The 23,293-nt window shown below is 39.6% G+C and overlaps 3 protein-coding genes across 4 annotated transcripts in view; 1 reads left to right on the forward strand and 2 right to left on the reverse strand.

Moving 5' to 3' along the window:
- The window catches only part of Pms2 (PMS1 homolog 2, mismatch repair system component), a 34,108-nt gene extending 25,369 nt beyond the window's left edge, over positions 1-8,739 (reverse strand). Inside the window, exons 1-7 of the mRNA XM_076839753.1 lie at positions 8,510-8,739; positions 6,645-6,784; positions 5,937-6,023; positions 5,681-5,783; positions 4,555-4,738; positions 1,336-1,503; positions 645-742 (exon numbers count right to left, since the gene is read on the reverse strand). Coding sequence (XP_076695868.1) covers positions 645-742; positions 1,336-1,503; positions 4,555-4,738; positions 5,681-5,783; positions 5,937-6,023; positions 6,645-6,784; positions 8,510-8,532 — 803 coding nt within the window. The 5' untranslated portion in view covers positions 8,533-8,739. The remainder of the gene's footprint in view (positions 1-644; positions 743-1,335; positions 1,504-4,554; positions 4,739-5,680; positions 5,784-5,936; positions 6,024-6,644; positions 6,785-8,509) is intronic.
- Aimp2 (aminoacyl tRNA synthetase complex interacting multifunctional protein 2) lies at positions 8,739-17,166 on the forward strand. 2 transcript variants are annotated; one of them, XM_076839756.1, is made up of 4 exons: positions 8,739-9,007; positions 13,487-13,693; positions 15,503-15,734; positions 16,637-17,166. In XM_076839756.1, exons 1-4 carry the CDS (start codon positions 8,873-8,875, stop codon positions 17,023-17,025), a joined length of 963 nt encoding a protein of 320 aa, XP_076695871.1. In that variant the 5' UTR covers positions 8,739-8,872; the 3' UTR covers positions 17,026-17,166. The 2 variants fall into 2 exon arrangements, with proteins under 2 accessions (XP_076695871.1, XP_076695872.1); XM_076839757.1 differs by having other exon boundaries at positions 8,739-8,887.
- The window catches only part of Eif2ak1 (eukaryotic translation initiation factor 2 alpha kinase 1), a 38,807-nt gene continuing 32,672 nt past the window's right edge, over positions 17,159-23,293 (reverse strand). Inside the window, exons 12-15 of the mRNA XM_076839754.1 lie at positions 22,618-22,732; positions 22,327-22,409; positions 20,587-20,820; positions 17,159-18,345 (exon numbers count right to left, since the gene is read on the reverse strand). Coding sequence (XP_076695869.1) covers positions 18,229-18,345; positions 20,587-20,820; positions 22,327-22,409; positions 22,618-22,732 — 549 coding nt within the window. The 3' untranslated portion in view covers positions 17,159-18,228. The remainder of the gene's footprint in view (positions 18,346-20,586; positions 20,821-22,326; positions 22,410-22,617; positions 22,733-23,293) is intronic.

Genomic DNA, 23,293 nt, shown 5'->3' on the forward strand with positions numbered 1-23,293 from the left:
AGTCTACCCATTTGTATTCAGAATCTCTACCCACATTCCCTCTCCTTTTAAAATCTGTTGTCAGCAAACTTATCTCTACTAAGTGTTGATGGAGTGCTTATTCTATATGAGGTCCACCCAGGGATATCTGCATTTCCATAAGAAAAATCACTTAACATAAAGAAATCAATTTCCAATTTTTCTTCGTTTTTTTTTTTTTTTTTGCACTTTCAGGCATAAGCCAAAGGCAAGTGGACGAGTAGTAAGCAATATGGACTTTGCCAGGGCCATTCCTACTTATGGAAGTATACATTTTTCACAAACTAAAAATAAGGATGCTTTATAATATAAATAAGACCAGATTCTCAAAAAGTCAAACATTATAGATAAAATAATTTAAATATTATTCCAACTAAAGAGCCTTAACAAAGACTAATTCAACAGGAACCCCTTGAAATGTGCCATTTACCTAGAATACTGTTTGATTTAAGTAATTTTTATATAAATCCCCTTTCTCAGCAGTGAAACTGTCTATGGTTTTAATAAGGACATAAAAATACTACAAGCTTTAACATCTCTATTTAAAAAGGTTAAAAAAAAAAAAAAAAAAAACACCCTCCGGAAAAAGTGTGTGGTTGTAGTTTTCCTGGCAACAATCTACTTACTAAAACAAATTATGTAGAGCATCGGAACAGCTCAGACCATATTCTTCACAGACAGAGTCACTAGGGGGCAGCTGAACGAAAGGAATGAGGCTTTGCAACTGAAAGAAACCAAGAGTAACGGTTATTTCCTAATAAAGACAGAATGGTCCAAACTTCAGAGAAGATAAAATGTGTTTTCTTTTCCAGTTAAGCTATTCGCATTAAGAACACATAAAAATTCAAAGAATCCTGATAACTGTTTTGCAGTGCTACTAAAAACCTGACTGTTTGGGGCTGGGTTTGTGGCTCAGAGGTAGAGCACTTGCCTAGCATGCATGCGGCACTGGGTTCGATCCTCAGCACCACATAAAATTAAAAAATAAAAAGTGAAAAATAAAAATACAGATATTGTGTCCACCTATTCTAAAAAATAGTTTAAAAAAAAATGTTTAATTACAAAGATGAAACACACTTGAGTTTCTATATTTATAATCACCACACTAACCATATACTCTAAGCTTTTTCAGAGAGAATTAAGGATATAGTATTTCATTTCTGGAATAATAACAAAATTTTTCAGCTCTAAAAAAACATTTTTTACAATACATATCTTAAAAACTCAGTTCTTGGACTTATGCTCTATTAGAAAGATGACAACCCTGTCATAATCTCTATAGCAATAAAATGTTCTTAAGTAACTGGCCACCATTACCTGCTTCTGCCCAAACACAGAGCCAATATTTTCCTTTATGCTGGAGCTTCCACTGGTGCATACCACAGGCTGTCGCTTTCCTTGTCCAACTTGATTGGTGCAACTTATACGGACACCTGCTGAAATGATGCAGTATGCATGTAAGACCTGGACCATTTTGGCATACTCCTGTGTAAAAAAACACAAACACAAGACTAAACATTATGTTTACCTTACAAGAATAACATAGCCCAAGTTACAACATCCAATTCAACTGTGTCCTGTAAAAAGAAGCTCAGGCTTCAGCTCCTCTGCACTGTTCTCTTACCTACGGATGCATGTTCGATTTGACCTTGTAATCCCTCCCTTAGAAATTTATCCTGTTTTGTTATTGTTGCTTTATCTTATCCTTAACCAGGTATGGGAGCACACACCTGTAATCCCAGAGATTTAGGAGGCTGAGACAGAAAGATTCCAAGTTTTAAGCCAGCCTGGACAACTTAAGAGAGACTCTGTCTCAAAAATATTTTTAAAAAGGTCGGAGGATAAATAAAGCTCAATGGTGGAGCACGGTTGGGTTCAATACCTAGTACCACCCAAAAAACAATTTTAAGAAATTTATATAGGGCTGGGGATGTGGCTCAAGTGGTAGCGTGCTCGCCTGGCATGCTTGCGGCCCGGGTTCGATTCTCAGCACCACGTACAAAGATGTTGTGTCCGCCGATAACTAAAAAATAAATATTAAAATTCTCTCTCTCTCCTTTCTCACTCTCTCTTTAAAAAAAAAAAAAAATTAGACATTTTTTTTTATTTAAAAAGGGGGGGGGGCTGGGGATGTGACTCAGTGGTTAAGAGCCCCTGGGTTCAAGGTTAAATCCCTGGTACCAAAAAAGATTTTTTTTTTAAATTATGGTATATCTGCATTGTGGAGAAATGATAAAAGCATAAGATAGTGTGCTGACCAAAAAATAACAAAATGCTGAGTGAAAAATCAGGCACACAACAGTTTATATGAGATACAATTGTTTCAAAAATATCTAAACACATGTATAAAAGCTTCACACACATATGCCTTATAGTCTAAAGAATATAAACCAAATTCTAAGGGGTAAGCAGACATAATTTCAACTATTTACCACATATAATTCTCGATTATATAAAGGCTATCCTTTCTGTATTTCTTGTTTTCATTATATTAATGTTTCTTGAAAGTTTTTCTAATACTTATATACATATGAAATTAAAGAGGGGCTGGGGATGTGGCTCAAGTGGTAGCACGCTCGCCTGGCATGCGTGTGGCCCGGGTTCGATTCTCAGCACCACGTACAAAGAAAGATGTTGTGTCCGCCGATAACTAAAAAATAAATATTAAAAAATTCTCTCTCTCTCCTCTCTCACTCTCTCTTTAAAAAAAAAAAAAAAAAGAAAGAAATTAAAGAGCATTTGAAAAAAACATACAGACTGTTAATAATGGTCATCTATCAAATATAAGTTCTATGTTCCTTTATTTTTCTGAGGCACTGATTATTTTTTACCAACAGATGTAAATAAAGTTTTCTCTATTTTTGTAAAATTTAGTAAAGTTAAAATTAGCACAAATTACTCTATAAGCAAAGAAAGGTTTTAACTTTATATACTTAAGCAACTTTTTGTTATTATTAAAAATACATATACAGGGGCTGGAGTTGTAGCTCAGTGGTAGAGCACTTGCCTAGCGCATGTGAGGCACTGGGTTTCATCCTCAGCACCACATAAAAATAAGTAAGTAAAATGAAGGTTTAAAAAAAAAAAAACCAACACAGAAATATAGCCAGCACAGTGGTGCATACCTGTGTTGCCAGCTACTCAGGAGACTGAGGGAGGAGGATTCCAAGTTCAAGGTCAGTACCAGCAATTATTGAGACCCAGTCTCAAAATAAAAAATAAAAAGAGCTGGGGATGTAACTCAGTGGTAAAGCACCCTTCCGTTCAATCCCCAGCACCAAAAATATGTGCATGCATATCAAAGAGAAAAGCAACAGGACAGCAAAATGCACAAGATCTCAGATCCAATAATAACCTCTAAACATTCAAATGTCCACTCTTCCAGCCTTTTTGCAACACATATTTAGGTCAGTTGTTTCATTTATTCAAAACTGTACGTATACAAAGACAATTTCATAATCTGCTTTTGAAATACAAAATAGCATTTTGCCATCCATTTGCATTCAAATTCATAAAGGTTGTAATAATTTATTTTTCAGGAAATGAAGAGAAATAATCTTACTTTAAAATGAAGATGGGATCTAGGTATGGTTGCACACACCTATAATTCCAGCAGCTCGAGAGGCTGAGACAAGAGGATGGCAAGTTTAAAGCCAGCCTCTGCAACTTAGCAAGGCCCTAAGCAACTCAGTGAGACCCTGTCTTTAAATAAAATTCAAACAAGGGCTGGGGATATGGCTCAGTGGTTAAGTGCTCCTGTTTTCAATCCTTGGTACCAAAAAAAAATGAAGATGGAAGCTGGGGTTACAGCTCAGTGGTAGAGGAATTGCTTAGCATATGCAAGAGCCTAGGGTCTATACCCAGCTACACACACACACACAAACACACACACACACAATACAGACAGAATCAAAAATATTATTTTTTTAAAGACCATTTCTAGAATATCTAATAAACACTATTTATTGATTATTTGCAAAAAGAAGGGTAAATCATTCAAAGTTTAGTTTCTTTTCTTTCTCTTTTTGGCAGTACTGAGGATTGAACCCAGGTCCTCACACATAGTAGGTAAGACCTCTACTAGTCAGCTATACTTTTAGACCTTTTCATTTTAGTTTGAGACAGGGTCTCATTAAGTTACCCAGACAGGCCTTACACTTATGATCCTCCTGCCTCAGCCTTCTTAGTAGTTGCTACAGTCCCAGCCCAGCTTAGGAAGTCTTTGATAAGGAAAATTAAACAAATTAAACACACACACACACACACACACACACACACAATACAGACAGAATCAAAAAATATTATTCTTTAGAAGACCCATTTCTTAAAAAATTAAGGAATGAGAATCAATTGAAGAGTAAACATCTTGATTAAATCTTTGGGCTGGGGATAGAGCTCAGTTGGTAAAGTGCTTGCCTTGCATGCACAAGGCCCTGAGTTCAAATCCCAGCACCATAAAAAAGAAAAAAAAATCTTTTACTCATGTGCATTATACTATTGATACTACTGAAGACTGGAGTTATGAATTTACCACACCTTTTTAATATTCCTTTGAAATTCCTTATGGCGCACAGGTAGCGTATAAAATAATTGCTGCACACAGACTGATGTCCCTCTGGGTCGTGGGTAGGGGGTTTTCTGGACAATTTTCCCATTATGATCAAACACCAATCGAGTGCCGACCTTTGCAGATGTGTGGCAGGTAGAAATACTTACATCACTGTAAGAAAACACCAGGCATGGCTGTATAGTTAGAGATTCACAAAGGTTAAACAAAACACTATTTGATCTATTTTCTTTCCTTGATGATCCCTCTGAGATATTCAAGAGAGTTTAAATGGGTAAAGAATTATAAAATTTAAGGTTTGACACCTAAACATACTGAGAGAGTTCTATAAAATGCTGTTTTGATAAAAGTGTTTAGTTTTTTTAGGCTGAAGTGCAAAAACAACATATGATGTCAAAATTTAGTCACAAATATTTTTCAGTTTTGTTACTACTGTTCTAAAAAAATTTGGTAAAATAATCCAAAAGATATTAAAATTCAAATGTATAAATAATTACAATGTTTTAAAATCTTAGAACAAATAAGAATAGAATCTTTTAGATAGAATAGAATCTTTATTATTTTAGAATAAATGTTTTGGTTAAATCTTTTCCTAAAAATTGAAAGTAAATCAAAACCAGTGATCCCTATAATTTATTACCTGTGTTTTCTGTTTGTTTTTGCTGGAAATTGAACCAAAGGCCCCACCCATGCTAGGCAAGCACTCTACCACTGAGCTACTTACCCAGCTTCAGCATTACTTTAAAATTGAGAAACTACTGCTTTAAAATGGACAACAATGTTTTTTACAATACTATTTGTTTCATTTCATCATTTATTGCTCAAGTTTCAAAAGATTATCATTTAGACTGTCAGATAAAAATTCAGAAGTTAGAGATTGAGACTTTCTGATAGGAAAGAGTAAATAAGGGCTGGGGCTGTAGTTCAGCAGTACAGCACTTTGCTAGCAACCATGAGGTACTGGGTTCCATCAAAAAAAAAAAAAAAGAAAGAAAGAAAAAGAAAAGTATAAACAATAATGATTCTAATCATACTTATCAATTTTCAAAAGAATTTGTATAAAGGTCAAGTTAATGGATAAAAATGCTGTATCACCTCAGTGCACAAAGTGAGCTCAGAGCTTCCCCCCGAAAGCCAAAAGTTTCAACCTGAGTGAGGTCAGCGAACTCCTGAATCTTAGAAGTGTGATGTTTCAGAGCTGAAAAAAGAGTGTAAGGTAAGATGTCTCAAGGATAAGTAAATATACACAATGACTACCAAAGTAACTGGTTTTAAAAAGATGTGTTTCCTAAGACAATGTTATTCAAAATTCTGAGGCATCTGGCCCAATTATATCATATATTCAACTTACCTAGGCCTTCAAAATTTTCTTCTTCTACCCCACATCCATTGTCTGAAACTTCAATGAGATCCACTCCATAGTCTTTAAGCCTTAGATCTAAAAAGTTTAAAATATTTACTTCTCAAGATTGATTCATGCTGAAAAGCTTTTATGTATTAATATTTGCAATATATGATACAAATTTAAGTTATAACCATAAATTTAAACATACTACTGTCATTTTGTATATTTTATTTTTTAAAGTCCTTTTGGGCTTTTTACTGACCAAGATTCAATAATTTTTAAATTTTTTTTCTCTCAAAAGGAATAATTTTAACATAAGTCATTAAAGAGAACAGGCTCTGAATCAAGACTTCCTAGGTCATATTTTACTAGCTTTATAATCTAAAAAAAGGTAAGTTCCTTATGCCTTAATTCCTCACCAATATAATGGAGATAATAACATCTAACTCACAGTTATTCTGTATATTAAATAAATATGTCATGTATAATTCTTAGCACAATGCCAGCCTGGCACGTAGTAAGAACACAGTAAAACTTAACCATTATTATTATTCTTACCTCACAGTGCTAGTACAATAAATGGTAACTTTAACATTAAAATAGTAATTCATTGGTATGTTAACACTTCATGGTTTTATTACAGTAACAAATGGTTCTTCAATGAAATTATATAAACTGATTATTTCTTGAGGCTTAACACTTTCCTAAACTTACCAATATTAGTAGCACCAGCATCCACACTATTTTCTACCAATTCTTTCACAGCAGTGCTGAGATTCAGTACTACCTGCCCAGAACAAATCTGATGAACTGACTTCCGGTCGATAGGTTTGATGGCTTTAGCAAGTTCCGTACTAAAGAAAACAGTTATAAGAAACAAAACAAGTATTCTAACAAATCAAGTAATGCATTTTCACTCTGATATTAACTGTGGGAAATGACTGATCAGTTATTTAGTGGCCCTAACCCATTCATTTATTATATAAACATATTCATTTATTATATTCACAAACACAAATGCTCTATCATCCTTAAACATCTGCCAAAAATACTTCTGAATAGATGCTTCACATTCAATAGAGAATTAAATTGAATTATACATGAAACTACATGTAGGAAACATGTATTCCTCAAGCTACAGGTCAATAATCTTTTACAAAGAGATCTTTCTTGAAAAGCAAAAGCAATATTTCCCATACAATTTGAAAAACTAAAAGTATGGTGGGAACAAACAATGTTTATGCCAAAACCATCTCAGAAACTGGAGTGCCAACTGTCTCACTATTCCCATAGCTGCCTTCGAAACTCCCATCCAAATCCAAGCTGCCAGCTATGCCTTGGCAAAGATCCTCAAAGTCCTTTCTGTATTTGCTTTCAGAGTTTTACAACTATTTGGTCTCTAATCCATTCTCCATACTACCACCCATTATTTTTGAAGTCACAAATCTGGTCAGATAATTTTTAAAAATTTACTAGTGTTTTACTGCCTATTATATGAAATTTAAAATTAACCATGACTGGATCCCAATCTACCTTATTTTCTCATTCTCTTTCATCCTTCTCCCTCCATCAAGTCCCTACATTTTAGTCACAGTAAACAAGCAGTTCCTGTAATGAACAACCTCTTTTAGACCTTTTGCTCTGTTTGGAGTCTTCTGTCTAAAGTGCCTCACCCCTTTCCAGGCCAACTCTTTCTCATCCACCAAAAAAAAAAAAAAAAAAAAGTATTCCATATCTTCATTAATATGTAGACATTTTCAACAAATGGTTCAACTCATCGGTTGGATAAAATAGAACACAGGAGCCTCCCAGGAGAAAAATCTTTGTATTTTCCACAGCATCTGAAACATACCTAACAGACCTTCAACAAATACTAAAACAGAATAAATAATCCAATTAACTCCCCCTTCTACCTTGCAAAGAATCTCACTTAACTTTACAATGTGCAACTGCAGATGACCTCGCAGAAAATGGAAAGTTCTCTCTAAAAAATCAGTTTATTTGGCAATACATCATAGGCTGAAGGTCCATTTCAGGTACTCAATTTGAGGTGGGGGTCGGGTGAGGCACAACATTTAAATACAAACTGCGAATGTGCGTTGACATTGAATGCAACTGTGCTGACATCAGACTCGCTACATGTAATTCGGTGTAACTTGCCAGCCAGAAATCAAATACTCAAAGAACGGCCATGTAAATTAGCATGCGCTATGAGCTAATCCTAACCCCAATTAGAGTCAGACAGACACCAGGTAAAAACAGAAACTAATTCAGTCTAGGTGGATTGCATGTCCCAGACTCAGGTCCGCCGTCTAGTGACAGCATTTAGGGAGGCCCGCCCAGCGCGAGCCAAATCTATCACACTCAGGCGCCGACTCCCCGCCCGCAGCCCGGGATCAGGAACTGGCGTCTGGCCTCACAGAACACTTTCACTGAGAACCCGGCCGGGGCGAACCTCGAACGCCGCTCCGGGCCGTGCTCGCCGCGTGCCTAGGCCACTTCCTATCCTTTCCAGGGGGCTGGGACGCCGTAGGCCTCCACAAAGGTGGCCCCGCAAGAAGACCATGAGTCCCGCTCACCTGGGACCCTCAACTCCTTCCATGGACCCTGAACACGACTCGCCTCCAAGACTGAGAGTTCCCGCTGCTGTTCTGACACTGGCCGAGTTTCCCGGCTGCCCATTGGTGGACTTTGGTGCCAAGTCCCACCCCTTCCGGGCGGGGCAGCGAACGCGTCCCAGAACTCCTTCTCGTGGATTCGTTATATCAAAGGTCAAGTCAATGACGTCCAGAACGCCTGAACCAATTAGAACTCACGGACTGCGTTTTCCCGAACGCCTCAAGCAGGGTCAGAAAGAAGGTAGCCGTAGTTCGTCGTGACCCCAGACGGTTTTTTAGAGTTCGTGTCCCACGCCCGCCACCTTCCTTCCTTCGGTTCCCGCCATGCCGATGTACCAGGTAAAGCCCTATCACGGGGACGGCGCACCGCTGCGTGTAGAGCTTCCCACCTGCATGTACCGGCTCCCCAACGTGCACTGTAGGACCGGCAGCCCCGCGCCCGAGGAGGGCCACGTGCAGGTAGGAGTGCGCGGCCCCCGCCCAGTGCGCAGGCGCTGCGGCCTGGCCGCACCCCGCAACCCCGCCACCTCTCCAGTGCGCAGGCGCTGCGTCGGCCCGGACCCGCCGGACCTGGCCAGGACCCGGCCACGACCCGGCCAGGACCCAACTATCTGGGACAAACTGGGCGCTGGACCTGGCTGCCAGCCCCACTCTGGCCCCACGCACCGCCCGGTCTTCGAATCATCCTAAATTATCTCTCTTAAAAGATCTATCTTTTCTCTAGTTTTTTGGCATAAGACTTCTTAAGCATTTTTATTATGAAATTTTACCCACAGAAAAGTGGCCAATATGTAATACTCATTTTGAAGAATTAGCGAACTTCAAAGTCACCACCACCCCAGTTTGACACTCATTATCAGCGCCCCACCTTCCCATTTACAACTTTCCTCCAAAGTTCCTGACTGATGGTAGTAATGTCTTGCTTGTCCCTGTTGTTTTGCATGCTAAGTATACATCCCTATACAACATAGTCTTTTTTAAAACTCTTTTAAATAACTATTTATTTATTACGTGGTGCTGAGGATCGAACCCAGTGCCTAACATGTGCTAGGCAAGCGCTCTAGCACTAAGCCACAACCCCCGCCCTACAATATAGTCTTGCTGTAAGTGAGGCATACAGTATCTTTCTATTGTGACTGCCTTTCTTTTGTAGACGTGATTTTTAAGTGTAATTTTACTGCAACAGTGAAGTGTTTGTCTTCTCGGCAGTGTGATGTTCCACTGAGTGTCTATACCACCATTATTTTTCTTCCGGCTGCTCATGGGCACTGGGTTGTTTTCCATTTTCAGCTATTCTGAATAATCCTGCAGCAAATAGTCTTATTCATTACCTGGCACAGGATATAAATTAAGAAATGGGATCGTTGGCCCAATGGGCAGATCAGTCTTCTACTTTACTGGATAAATGGCTTTCCAAAGTGGTTATACCAGTTTATCCTTTCACTAGCCTTGGAGAATTCTTCATGTTTGCACTCTTCACCAAGCTGATGGGCGTCTAATGAAGTCATCTTAATGTAGGTGTCCTAAGGTAGTTGTAGTTTGGATTTCTCCAACTTTAAGTAAATTGAATGCCTTTTCATGTTTTCTTGGCCATTTTGATTGCCTATCTTATAAATATTTTCACTTTTATCGAGTGAAATCATATCTGGATTTCTAGTAGCAAAAACATTCTGTCCCTTCTGACAGGAGGTAAGTAAATAGATTTTTGTGGTCAGTTTTCCCATTGTGTATTATGCTTCACTTTGTTGTAATGACTTTCTGCCTAGATTGGAAGGAATGTTAGTTTGAAACCCAAGGACATTAATAATCATCTCACTACAGAGCTAAGCCAAAAATGACAGATATGGTTCAGTGGTCCTTCAACTAGAGACTGCCACAGAGACATGGCCCAGTGCCCCTTCAATTGCACAATCCAAGAGAACCATAAAGAAAACCTGCAGAGGGATGTCATATCTTTTTTTTTTTTTTCTTTTTTTTGGTACTGGGGATTAAAACCAGGGGTATTTTATTAGTAAGCTACATCCTCAGCCCTTTTTTATTTTTTTATTTTTTATTTTGTGAAACAGGGTCACATTAAGTTGCTGAGGGTAGCCTTAAACTTATGATCCTCCTGCCTCAGCCTCCCAAGTACTGGGATTACAGGTGTGTGTCACAATGCCTGTCTGTCATCTCTTATTTGAGACCCAAATTTTGTTCATTTAAATCTGCTGCCTGAGTTCCTTTGGGCTTTAATCTATGAATTTATGACTTAGAAAACACACAGTCCTGCAGCTCTGGCAAATCCCTTAGCACATGTTAATATAGATACACAAATAATTAGAAACCAAGCATATCTAGAGCAAATGAGAGTAACACAAAGAAGCAGTTGCTTCTAAATATGTATGAGATAAAACAAATGAGTACCAAGTCACAATCTCTCACCTCAACAAGGAAAACTAAGGCCATCACTGGAAGGAATCCATGAGATAAAGCAGATCTTGCAGATCTTGAGCATTTTGGCATTATTTAGATCAAGAAGGGCTAGGTCAACCTGTGCTGGGGCTCAGAAATCACAGACCATGTCACATGTACAGTTCTTACTTCAGACATTTCCAGAGTGGGTTGACTGAGTTTTTAATTTAGTTGCTCTTCTTTGGCCCTACTGGGTAAGTAGAAATGAGCAAAACTATGTATGGGTTGGTTACAAGAGATTGGAAATGTTACTCAGGGGGAACGTCTTCACATAACAGGATGTTATCCAGGGGCTAGTCCTACCTGTTGGATCAAACTCACTTCCAACCAACACTTAATTATTTAAGTGGCATCCTTTAGTATTATTTATTCTATCTAGAAGTCAGTGGACTTAAATTCCTTTGATGTCTAAAATTTTAAGAGCAACAAGCAAGGAGAGATGAGATAGTGCTTATTAAGTGCCAGCATAAATAGAAGTTAATCAGACGACAGAGGAGAAAGTATTGCAGATGGAGGGAACAGCATGTGTGAAGAGCCTGTGGTAGAAGGGAGCCTGGTGTTTTAGAAACTTATAATGGTGTGGTTCAAGTGCAGAGAGAGAATTGTGTCGGAGACACCAAGATTCTAGATAATACAAGGTATTTTTTAAGCCATGTTAAAGACTTTTATTTTAAGAGCCTAAGCAATTCGACTTGTCACCACAGGGGAAATGGTGACAAGGTTCAAATTTGTTTTTAAAACTAATTAGTATTTTAAGGAATGAATTGGAGCAGCAGATCAGAATGGGTGCTATGTGACCGGTAAGGAAATTGGGCCAGGTGAAAAAAATGGTGGCCTGGCCTTGGGTGGTGATGGTAAAGGCAGTCGTAAAAGCCAGAGGATTCCAGAAATATTTGGGAGGTAAAACCAGCAGCAGCACCTGGTGATAAGTTGGATATAAGAGAGAGGGAGGTGTGACTGGTGGGGGAGCAGGTGTTCCTAAGAAAATTGAACTTGGCTGCACACAAATGTAAGCAAATACTCCTCCACTCCCATTGTATCATGAGTACTTAATTAAAATAAATTCAAAGTCACTGCCACTTTTTTGATTATTCTATCTAATATGAGCATTTTCCTGATGCTGAATTTATTTGTTCCCTCAACTCAAAATGGATTATCTGTTGTGAGAACTCACAAATCTGTAAACAGGTTGTATGTTATGACTGTGGGGAGGTTACTTGTTATTGCCTTTTAAAGTACGTCTGTAGGACATATTTCTCAGCAAATATTATTGGTTATTTTCTGTGTACCAGACAGTGTACTGTGTAAAAAGAATGCTGCTGGGTGTGGTGGCACATGCCTATAATCCTAATGACTTGGGAAGCTGAGACAGGAGAATCACAAGTTTGAGGCCAACCTCAGCAACTTAAGGAGGCTCTGTCTCAAAATAAAAAAGGGCCAGGAATGGAGCTGGGGTTGTGGCTCAGCGGTAGAGCGCTCGCCTAGCATGCGCAAGGCCTTGGGTTTGATCCTCAGCACCACATAAAAATAAATAAATTAAATAAAGGTATTGTGTCTAACCAAAAAAAAAAAAAAAAAAAAAAAGGCCAAGGGTGGCTCAATGGCTGAACACCCCTGGGTTTAATACAGAATACCAAAAAAAAAAAAAAAAAAAACCAAAAAATTTCACACCCTGCGGAAGGAGCCTTCTTAAATTCTGTCTGGGCTCCCTTTTCCCTTGTGTCAGTGTAAATTATTAAGTTAGTCTCATTGCTCCTTCCTATTCTTTGTTAATTAATGTAAGTATTTTTAATTACTTTATTATTAAGAATAGAGAGTGTTGGGTGCAGTGGGAGGCTAAGGCAGCTAAATTGCTTGAGCCCAAGAGTTTAAGGCCAGCCTGGGCAACATGGTGAGAACGAGTCTCAAAAAACCATTAGCCAGGTGCCTACAATCCCAGCAGCTCAGAAGCTGAGGCAGGAGGATTGTGAGTTCAAAGCCAGCCACAGCAAACTCGAGGCAATGAGCAACTCAGTGAGACCCTGTCTCTAAAAAAAAAAAAAAAAAAAAATATATATATATATATATATATATATATATATATATATATATATATATATACACATATATATATATACACACACACACACACAAAATAGGGCTGGGGATGAGGCTCAGTGGTCAAGTGTCCCTGAGTTCAATCCCTGGTACCCCCACCCCCCAAAATTATAAAGTGATTTGTGTTCATTTTCTACCCTTCTCTATTCTTGGACAAAATTACCTGAAATAGGAATCAGACAATTTCAAAGTGACTTTAAGTCACAATGTTTCTCCTTTATTTTAGAGCATTTGTGGATCTATTTGGAGAACCTGTTAGATGGGAGGGTTGGGGGATGAAATGATTTTGCTGATTCATTGTAATGGCTTTTAAAAGAGTGGCGAGCGAATGGGACAAAGTAAAACAAGTGATCAAATGTAGGCCAACTGTGTGGATGTTGGTTTGTTTAGGAAGCATCTGACCCCTCTCTGCAAGCTCTTGAGTCCCGCCAAGATGATATTTTAAAACGTTTGTATGAGTTGAAAGCTGCAGTCGATGGTCTCTCCAAGATGATTCACACACCAGATGCAGACATGGATGTGACAAACATCATGCAAGCTGATGAGCCCACTACTTTAACAACCAATGCATTAGATTTGAATTCAGTGCTTGGAAAGGTAGGTTCATTTTGAAAGCTGAGTGACAATGTATGTGTTGGATAGTTGTTTGTGCCAGAAAAATCATGCCAGTGTTCTTTTTTTCTCTAAATAATTGTACCTTAGCACAGAACAGGTTTAGAAGGCAAGAGTGAAGCCAACGCAAGCTCCAAAGCTTCTTCTTAATTTCTCAGACTCTGGGGAGAATGGGAGGAGCAGTAGGCAGAGAGAGACAAGTTACAGTCTCCTGAGGGTTCAAGGTCTGTTTACCAGCCTTGGAGTCCTGAAGTACAGGTCTCCACTTATTTATGAGGTCTTCTCAGAGGTTCAATAGTGGCAGCCTTAACGTTTTGAGAGAAGCATTGGCTGCCCAGGCACGTGTATCTCACCAGTCCTTTTGAGATACATTGCTGAAAGCTGGTCCCACATTCTGTTTCCTGCATATTTTCCTCAAATTCAGTTTGCTATGTTAGAATAGTCCTTGTCAGCCAGCTTTCATGATTGAAGTTTATAGGTTTCAGCTAATTTAGGGGAATAATCTGCTAAGCAAAGAATGTCTTATTAAAAACTGGTATTTAGGGCTGGGGCTGTAGATCAGTGGTAGAACACCCAACTGACACCTGTGAGGCACTGAGTTTGATCCTCAGCACCACATAAAAATAAATAAAGGTATTGTGTCCAACTACAACTAAAAAAAAAAAAAAACAACAAAAAAAACAAAAAAAAACCTGGTATTTAATTGAGGGTTCAAAGGGTTTGTCCCAAAAGTCCCTACTGAATCTATTCCTCTGCCCATCCATTCTGTACTGACTTCTAAAGGAGACCTGACCAGGCCCCCAGCACAACAGAACAGTGATTTCTCAGTGTGTGGCATTTTCATACCTCTGAAGGCACAGCATCAAGTAATGTGATCTTTTGGGGGAACTGCAAAGTGTTCTATTTAGCTTGGCGTGAAGGACATGAATCCAACGTGGCAGGCTGTGTGCAAAAGGTCAAGGAATCAGATTATGATTGTCTGCATGAATTGTATTTGTTATTAAGAGCAAAAGCATAGAAATAAGAATGTCAACCTCTAAAAAATGACTGTAGGTATAGCTGTGTTCAGTGGTATGTGCCTATAATCCCAGCCATTTGGAAAGCCAAGACAGGGGGATCACAAATTCAATGCCAGCCACAGCAACTTAGTAGGGGCCTAGTGAGACCCTGTCTCAAAATAAAAAAACAAAAAGGGCTGGGGATGTAGCTCAGTGGTAAAGTTTCCCTGAATTCATTCAGTCCCCAGGACAAAATAAGTAAATAAAAAGGCTGCAAGCCTTGGCACTTTGGTCAGCACTAAGGATGCAGAATGTCTTCTCCCCTCTTTGGCAGTGACCTCTGGAGCCAAGACCCTTTTTCAAGGGGCACTTCATTGAAACACCTTGATGAACACAAATTGGTATAGAAACCCTATGTGTGGTCATTGTTAAGATTGGTAGCTGGAGGAATTACACATTGATTGTTTTTAACTTGATTTTATCTCAGAGATAAAAAGGACAGACAGAAATGTCATCCCCAATGTTGTTTTGTATTTGACAGTAAAGTCTACTTTCTAATCATGGGGAGCCAGCAGTGGAGAGCTTAAGACATGGAGTCAGCCACATCCAGCCTCCACTTCTGAGCTCAGTATCCTTTTAGAAGTTACTTGCCTCACCAGGACTCAAGTTTTCCTGGCCGTAAGGTGGGATCCTAACAGTACCTCCTTTGTGGGAGCCAGGGATTCAGTTCAATAATCCTGGCAATATCCCCTGGCGCTTGCTCTGGATGGCTGTGCTGTTCTGGTCTCTCTCCTAGGACTATGGAGCACTGAAAGACATCGTGATCAACGCAAACCCTGCCTCCCCTCCTCTCTGCCTGCTCGTGCTGCATAGGCTGCTCTGTGAGAGCTACAGGGTGCTATCCACTGTGCACACACATTCATCAGTGAAGAGTGTGCCCGAGAACCTTCTCAAGTGCTTTGGGGAACAGACTAGGAAACAGCCCCGTCATGAGTATCAGCTGGGCTTCACTTTAATTTGGAAGAATGGTGAGTAGAGGACAGTTAACCTTCACATGTGACCAGATAGGCCACAAAGGGACAGGACACTACAGCAGAGTGGAGCTGCTTGTCATCGGGTCAGATCCTCTCCATATAGAAAGCTTGGGGCAGTTCTAGAAGTGGAACAGAGATGAATCTTGACACAGGATGCCCTCATTGCTCTAGGTGGTGAGGACTTTCAGTGAGAGACAGTTCTAGATGGAATCTATCCAACCAGGCAGAACTGAGGTGAAGCAACACAGCTGACCCTCTCCTACTAAAAAACTTATTCCAGGGACACTTTACTTTTCGTACAGCCCTTGAAGGGTGTGTCACTGATGTGTGTCCTATTTAAGTTTATACAGAGGGCGGTGAGTTAATGCCGTTCATCAGTAATGACTTCACTGCCCTTAGCTCCACAAGTAAAGAAGTTATGAGGGAAGAGTCCCTGACTAAGGCTGTAGGACTCCCAGTTTCCTGTCCTCAGCTTCCAAATCCCTTGGCAACAGAGATTGGGGTAGATGGTCTAATAAGGTCCTTACAGCTTGAAAATTGTCAAAATCAAATAGCAGAAGGGCTACTTAGGTATGTTTTGTTTGTTTTAATATATTTTTTTAGTTGTTTATGAACACAGTATCTTTATTTTTCTGTGGTACTGAAGATGGAACCCAGTGCCTCACATGTGCTAGGCAAGTGCTCTACCACTGAGCCACAACCCTAGCCCTTGGGTATGTTTTTAACATACAGTTTGCATTTAAATGCTCTTGGAGGTGTGAAAAATATGATGTTCTTGAAAATACTTTCCCCCCCTTGCAAGTTTGTGATTATTGGTGATTTCCCCCTTCCAGACAGCAAGTACCTCCCTCAGTAGCTGCCACTCACATGCTGCCTGTTGTGTTTCTCCCTTTCAGTGCCCAAGACTCAGATGAAGTTCAGTGTCCAGACAATGTGCCCCATTGAAGGAGAAGGGAACATTGCACGTTTCTTGTTCTCTCTGTTTGGCCAGAAGCATAATGCTATCAACTCAACCCTCATAGATAGCTGGGTAGATATCGCTATTTTTCAGCTAAAAGAGGGGAGCAGTAAAGAAAAAGCAGCTGTTTTCCGCTCCATGAACTCTGCTCTGGGGAAGAGCCCGTGGCTGGTTGGGAACGAGCTCACTGTGGCAGATGTTGTACTGTGGTCTGTGCTCCAGCAGACTGGAGGCTGCAGTGCAGCGGCACCAGCCAACGTGCAGCGGTGGCTGAGATCATGTGAAAACCTGGCCCCCTTCAATGCTGCACTCAAGCTCCTTAAGTGAATTTCAACAACTGGTTTTAAAGGGTTTTCATTTTAAGAATGGTGCTGCTTCATGCCTGTTGTCAATAAGGGGACTTACTAGAATCAAAGTCTTTATATTAGGACAATTTTCAAATATCAATAAAAGCATCACATAACTTAAGGGTTTCATTTTATTTGAAATTGATTAAAACTGTGTGCAGTATGCATGAGGACTGCAAACTGTGGGAGGCACATCAGATTGCTGCCTCAGGAATGTAGGCTGTTGGGGAAGCTGAAGGCCAGGGCAAAGGCAGGAAAGGTGGTACTGCTGTCCTCAGGTCACCTAGGTGCAAATCCAAAACTCTCTGGGGCAGTTTATAGAATGATGCGGAGTCGGAGGTGCAAGAAGAGAGGTGCAGAAAAACGGAAGTTCTACCTTAGAGGCAGCCAGAATCAGCAGGTGGTTTTGAGCCAAGGAGTGATGCAATAAGGTATCTTTCTGGTAACTAGCTTCAGCAGCAATGCCACAGGGCTGGGGAGAGTGGCACCTGCTGGAATGTGACAATCCAGCTGGCATGCAGGCCTCCACGCGGGCAGTGGAAAATTGGATTTCTATAGTAGAACCTTCTGGAGGAGGACTGGATGGCCAATAAGCAGAATTTAAAGAGGAATTACTGAGTGATGCTTAAGTTTTTAGTTTCAGAATCTGAGCAGAAATATTTAAGTAGGAAACTCGGGAAAAGAGGCCTGTAAGAAGAGAGAAAGAGCAGAACAGGTTTAAGGTAGAAGGGCTAGAGATCTGGCTCAGTAGTACAGCCTTTGACATGCAGGAGGGTCTGGGTTCAATCTCCAGAACCACTCACACAAAAAAAAAGAAAGAAAAATTAATTTAGAGCAAGCTTAGATCACGAAAGAGCTACTTAAGGAAAAGGCAGCTGGGGTACTTTTACATCTTTAATAAGTCTTCTACAGGTTTCCTAAATACAATTAAGAATTATACAATCTATACCCTACTGAAGATTGAAAGTTTACATTCCAGTTGCTTATTCTAAGAAGTAAGTTCACTTTCATATTACTGATGTAGCCTAAATTAAGGCTAGACAGGTAAGCTCCCATTTTACATGCCATCTTTTCTTTTCTCCCTTCCACCCAGCCACCCAGCTCTTAGAGCCTGGCCTGTGCCTGCTACACTTTGAAAGAGAGACAGAGCCTGGCAGGAGGGGACCTGGGTGCTTGGGTGGCCTCAGGTTTGCAGGTCATCCTTAACACCTCTGTCTTGAGAAAGAAGGCTTAGCTGTTTCTTTAGTTCTTCAATTTCTTTTTCTTGCTCTATTATCTTCATCTGTAGGGTGAGATTAACCTGGAAAGAGAAAATGTTTAAGTTCCGTTAAAATGGCTCAGTGGTAGAGGATACAGGCAGCAAGCCTGCCTGAGGCCCTGGTGATCCCCCACACCACAATAAATAAATAAACAAAACAGTAACAGAAAGTCGCTTTGCCTAGTTCCAGTATACATGATTCCAGTTTTCACAGATTAAATATCACCAATCACCCAAATGCATGGCTCCAGGGTCAGCTGCCATGATATGTACTAACTACAACTGTGTATAACTTTCCTCAGCTCCTGAGGTACTGTGTAAATGAACAAAGCACAATAAGATAAGAGGCCAAACTTACCTTTGAAAATCTATCAGTGCTAGATCACTCTACATCTGTTAGTTAACAACAAGTGATTGTGTTGCCTCCCCGTCTTCCAGTGAGGAACCTACCTAACATTTTTTTTAAATGGGTAATGAAAGAGCATATTGGCCAACAAATATGAAAAGTGTTAATGCTGGAAGCAAATATGAATCAAATGTAAATGGCAGATAGAAGAGTAGCCCGGATGCAGGAATGGGGACACTATCAGAAAAACACTAGATGGGTGCTCACAGAATAAGAACAGATTTCAATCTAAGTTAGGAAACAGGTGATCTACCAGCAAAAAAACATACTCTCAGAGATGTTTCACAACACTAAAAAGAGAAAGGGGGGTAGCATGACAATTAACTAAGTGACAGAAAACAAGGTGCTTGCTCCACATCCCATGCTACCAAATGAAGGCGGCAGGCACTGTTCACACTATTCCTGGAACTCATTAACATTCTTTATTACTCTGCACTATCTAAACATTGGTTTTACGATCTTTTTCATTTCAGTGTGAAAATTTTAATGTTTTCAAACTTTTAAAGATCACAGAACAATTGTAACCTTTCCTATTGATTATAAAGATCCTTGGCATGTTTTAACTTTGTAGTCACTTTTACAGTCCCATACCACCATGCAAAGAAAGGACTGCCTATGTATAAACCGTACATGTACAGGATGTGTGGGGTTTGTTTTTGTTTTGTTAAATAAAACCTTACAAGATGGGAGGATCTTTTTCCATAAATACCAAATAACTATCAATTCTAATAGCTCCTGACTGGATGCTAGAGAATCCTTCCTTAAGAGGATACATGCCTATGCTTGGTTTTAAAAGAACCACACTTGAGGCTAGCATTGTGGCTCAGCGGTAGAGCTCTCCCCTAGCATGGGCAGGACTCGGGTTCAATCCTCAGCACCACGTTTAAAAAAATAAATAAATAAAGGCATTATGTTGTGTCCATCTACATCTAAAAAATAAATATTTAAAAAAAAAGAACCACACCTGCTACTTTCATTTTCTCAAAGAAAAGTATCACATCTACGATTTTATCATCTAAACTAATAAAATTTATTTTTAATTGAAAATTAATATGCTTTAAATAAAAGAAAAATCAACTTCCTGATTTTTCTCCCCTTTGGCTGCTAGGGAAGGAACTCAGGGCTTTATGCGTGCTAAGCATACCTGTACCACTCATTCACTCTAATATCCCCTATGGATTTTTTTAAACAATCATTACAATTGCTTTCCAAACAACTGCTATCAGAATCACTTCAAGAGTTTGTTAAAATACAAACTGCTGCCCAATCCCAGAACTCCTTCCCTTCCCTTGTGCCTATTTTTTTTTTTTTTTTTGGTACTGGGAATAAACTCGGGCACTTAACCACTAAGCCACATCCCCAACCCTTTTTAAAAAGGAAGAAGGAAGGGAATGAGATCCCCTGGAGAACACCATATCACAGGGCTGAAAACCAACACTGAAAGCTCTCCTTGTGGCAAAGGTTTTATCTGCCACCACTGTTCCATCTACTCCTTAGAATTATTACTCTCTTTTGCCCTTTGATATGTGTCCCTTTTTATTAGTGGACACTTTTATAATAATTTAGAAAAGGTTCATGGTTAAAAAGGAAAAATAAAAACCTTTTCACTGACTTACTAGCAAGATGAGCCTAAAAAGTGAAACTTATTTTTAGACTGGAAAGCTGGCAGTGAGTCAACTCATGTAAACCTCCAATACAAATGTGCTATAGTATAAGCTTATACTTGTTATGTTGTTAGGAAACCCAGAATGAATGGGCTTAAGGTTTCCGAAAACCTTAATTGAAACTCAACTGATCTTCATGAAATAGGATTCACAATTTAAACAAATTCTATTCAAGCTGGATACTTCTCCCAGAATTAAAAAAAATTTACATACATTTCCAGAAGTTTGGAAAAGTTCACTCTGTAGCAGCTGAAGAGCAGATGGTCTCTGAGATGCATTCCTCCTAGTTAAGTGCTGGATATACTTGGCTTGTACTGGACACCTTTTACTGAGGGATTCAGGTATGTGACCAGTTCTTACTCCTGTTAAAACTGCTGCTCGCTCCATTTCTGTCCCAAAGGGCTGAAAGAGTTCAAGCAGGATCACACCCAAGCTGTACATATCTGACTGGAAAAGAACAAAAAAGGGGGTTCAAGAATACAACTTGAAGTTAAAATGGCACTTCCAAGGCAGTTTACACTCTCAAACAAGCAAGGATTTCTAAGAATGAGGATTTACAGTCACAGACAGGAATACAACAGGAAGGCCCATGCTTTATAGAGACAAGTGTCTATCCCAAGCAAGAGGTGACCAGGATTTTCACAGCCTGATCTCTTTAATACCCAAAAGGGGCACCCCTAGGCATGCAGGATTTCCCACCACCCACAGCAATCATAGCCCTACGACTGTCTCCACCATCCATGACAATCCAGGCCTGACGCAGGCAGAGCAACATAAGCTTGTGACTGCTAGTGCCATCAATACAAGACTATCACCAGATCCTTTTCTGGTTTAACCTTTGCCTACACTCTAAGCATTCCTGGTAATGTTTGCAAATTCTGCATAAGATCTGTGCTACTGGGCTGGGGCTATAGCTTAGTAGTAGAACGCTTGCCCAGCATGTGTGAGACACTGGGTTTGATCCTTAGCATCACATAAAAATAAACAAAGGCATTCTGTCCATTTACAACTACAGAAAAAAAAAAAAAAAGAATCTGTGCTACTGCTAAGAATGATGGCACACACCTGTAATCCCAGCAACTCCTGAGGCTGAGGCTACCCTGAACAACTTAGCGAGGCCTTGTCTCAAAAAATAAAAAGGGCTAGATATATAGCTCAGTGGTAATGCCTGGGTTCACTCCCCAGGACAAAAAGGGAAAGAACGAATTACTTTCCCTAAAAACTAGTTTTTTAGGATGGTCTTTACCAGATAGGCTTTTAGAGATAGCCATGGTTTCTTCTGCCAGTTCTTTCCCAATAGCTAAAACACTGATGGATTCCTCAAAAAGAAGAAAATTGAATAGACTTATTTTGAAAAGAGAATTTACTTTAACGCTTCTTTAAGGAAAATAAAAGATACTGGGCACAGTGGCGCACACTTGTAATCCCAGAAGCTCAGGAAACCAAGGCTGGAGGACAGTGAGTTCAAAGTCAGCCTCAGCAATTTAGAGAAGCCCTAAACAATTCAGTGACCCTATCTCAATAAAATATAAAAAAAAGCTGGAGTGTGGCTCAGTGGTTAAGCATCCTGGGTTCAATCCCCAGTACCAAAAAAAAAAAAAGGCTTCCCTGTAGCATTTATTTACATAAGCTTGAAATGAAAAGCTGAACACAGGCCTCTAAGAATTCTTACTTCCTGAATTGAATGGTGACATTTTAAAGGGGAAAGTTCACTTCAGGAACAATTTGAGACATCCATGGAGTTAGAAATAGTAAAGTAGCCTAAAGGGCAACACAATCAGATTCAGGTGAAAAGTGAGGCTTCTTACTAGAGCAGCATGGTTAGGAGGTCACCTGCAGGGCTATTCTCTCCAGACATCTCTACTATACAGCTTCTGCACTTACTGTCCTATTTGATAATTAATGATTGCAGAACAACTCAAATGGAAAAAAAAAAAAAGCAACAAATCCTACCTTGGCATCATACTCAGATCCTTCCAATTGCTCAGGTGAGGCGTACAGACAAGTACCCACTCTGGAAGTATGTGTTGGTGTTCCTACAGTTGAAAAAGCACATATTAAACAATAAGGGTTAACACTGTCAACATTAAGAAATATGATAAGCAGGGGACTGTAGCTCCTACGGGGACAACAGCTATATTTTGTTTTTATCTTAGTTTTGTTATTAAATTTTTATGATGGTCTTTAAATACCAACATGTTTGACTATGTTCCTTTTTTAATACAAAAACAAAAAATTGCTTACCCTTCCCATTTCTATTGGTCCAATCTGAATTCTTTTGTATGATTTCTGTGCAGGCCAGGCCAAAGTCTCCTATTTTAACTTGCTGATCAGGACCATGAAGAAAAATATTTCTAGGCTGTAAACAAACACAACATGTCCACTCCTTACTTTTCTTAAAACAAATAGTGAAGACTCATAAGTGTTAAGAGCTATTAACTCTGACACAGGATGCAATGGGACATGCCTGTAGTCCCAGCAACTCTCAAGAGGCTGAAGCAGGAAGACGGCAAGTTTGAGATCAGCCTAGGCAACTTAGCAAGACCCTTTCTCAAAAACAAAATAAAAAGGGTTGGCTATGTAATAGTAAAAAATAAATAAATAGGGCTGGGGATGTGGCTCAAGCAGTAGCGCGCTCGCTTGGCATGCGCGCTCGCTTGGCATGCGTGCTGCCCGGGTTCGATCCTCAGCACCACATACAAGGCAAAGATGTTGTGCCTGCCGATAACTGAAAAATAAATATTAAAATTCTCTCTCTCTCTCTCTCTCTCTCTCTCTCTCTCTCTCTCTCTCTCCCCCTCCCTCTCTCACTCTCTCTTTAAAAAAATAAAAATAAAAAATAAATAAATAAATAAATAAAAAGGGTTGGGGATGTCAACATCTGTAGGTTGAATCCCTAATACCACAAAAAAAAAAAAAA

Source organism: Callospermophilus lateralis, chromosome 19 (genome assembly GCF_048772815.1).
Source record: "Callospermophilus lateralis isolate mCalLat2 chromosome 19, mCalLat2.hap1, whole genome shotgun sequence".
Classification (NCBI taxonomy): domain Eukaryota; kingdom Metazoa; phylum Chordata; class Mammalia; order Rodentia; family Sciuridae; genus Callospermophilus; species Callospermophilus lateralis.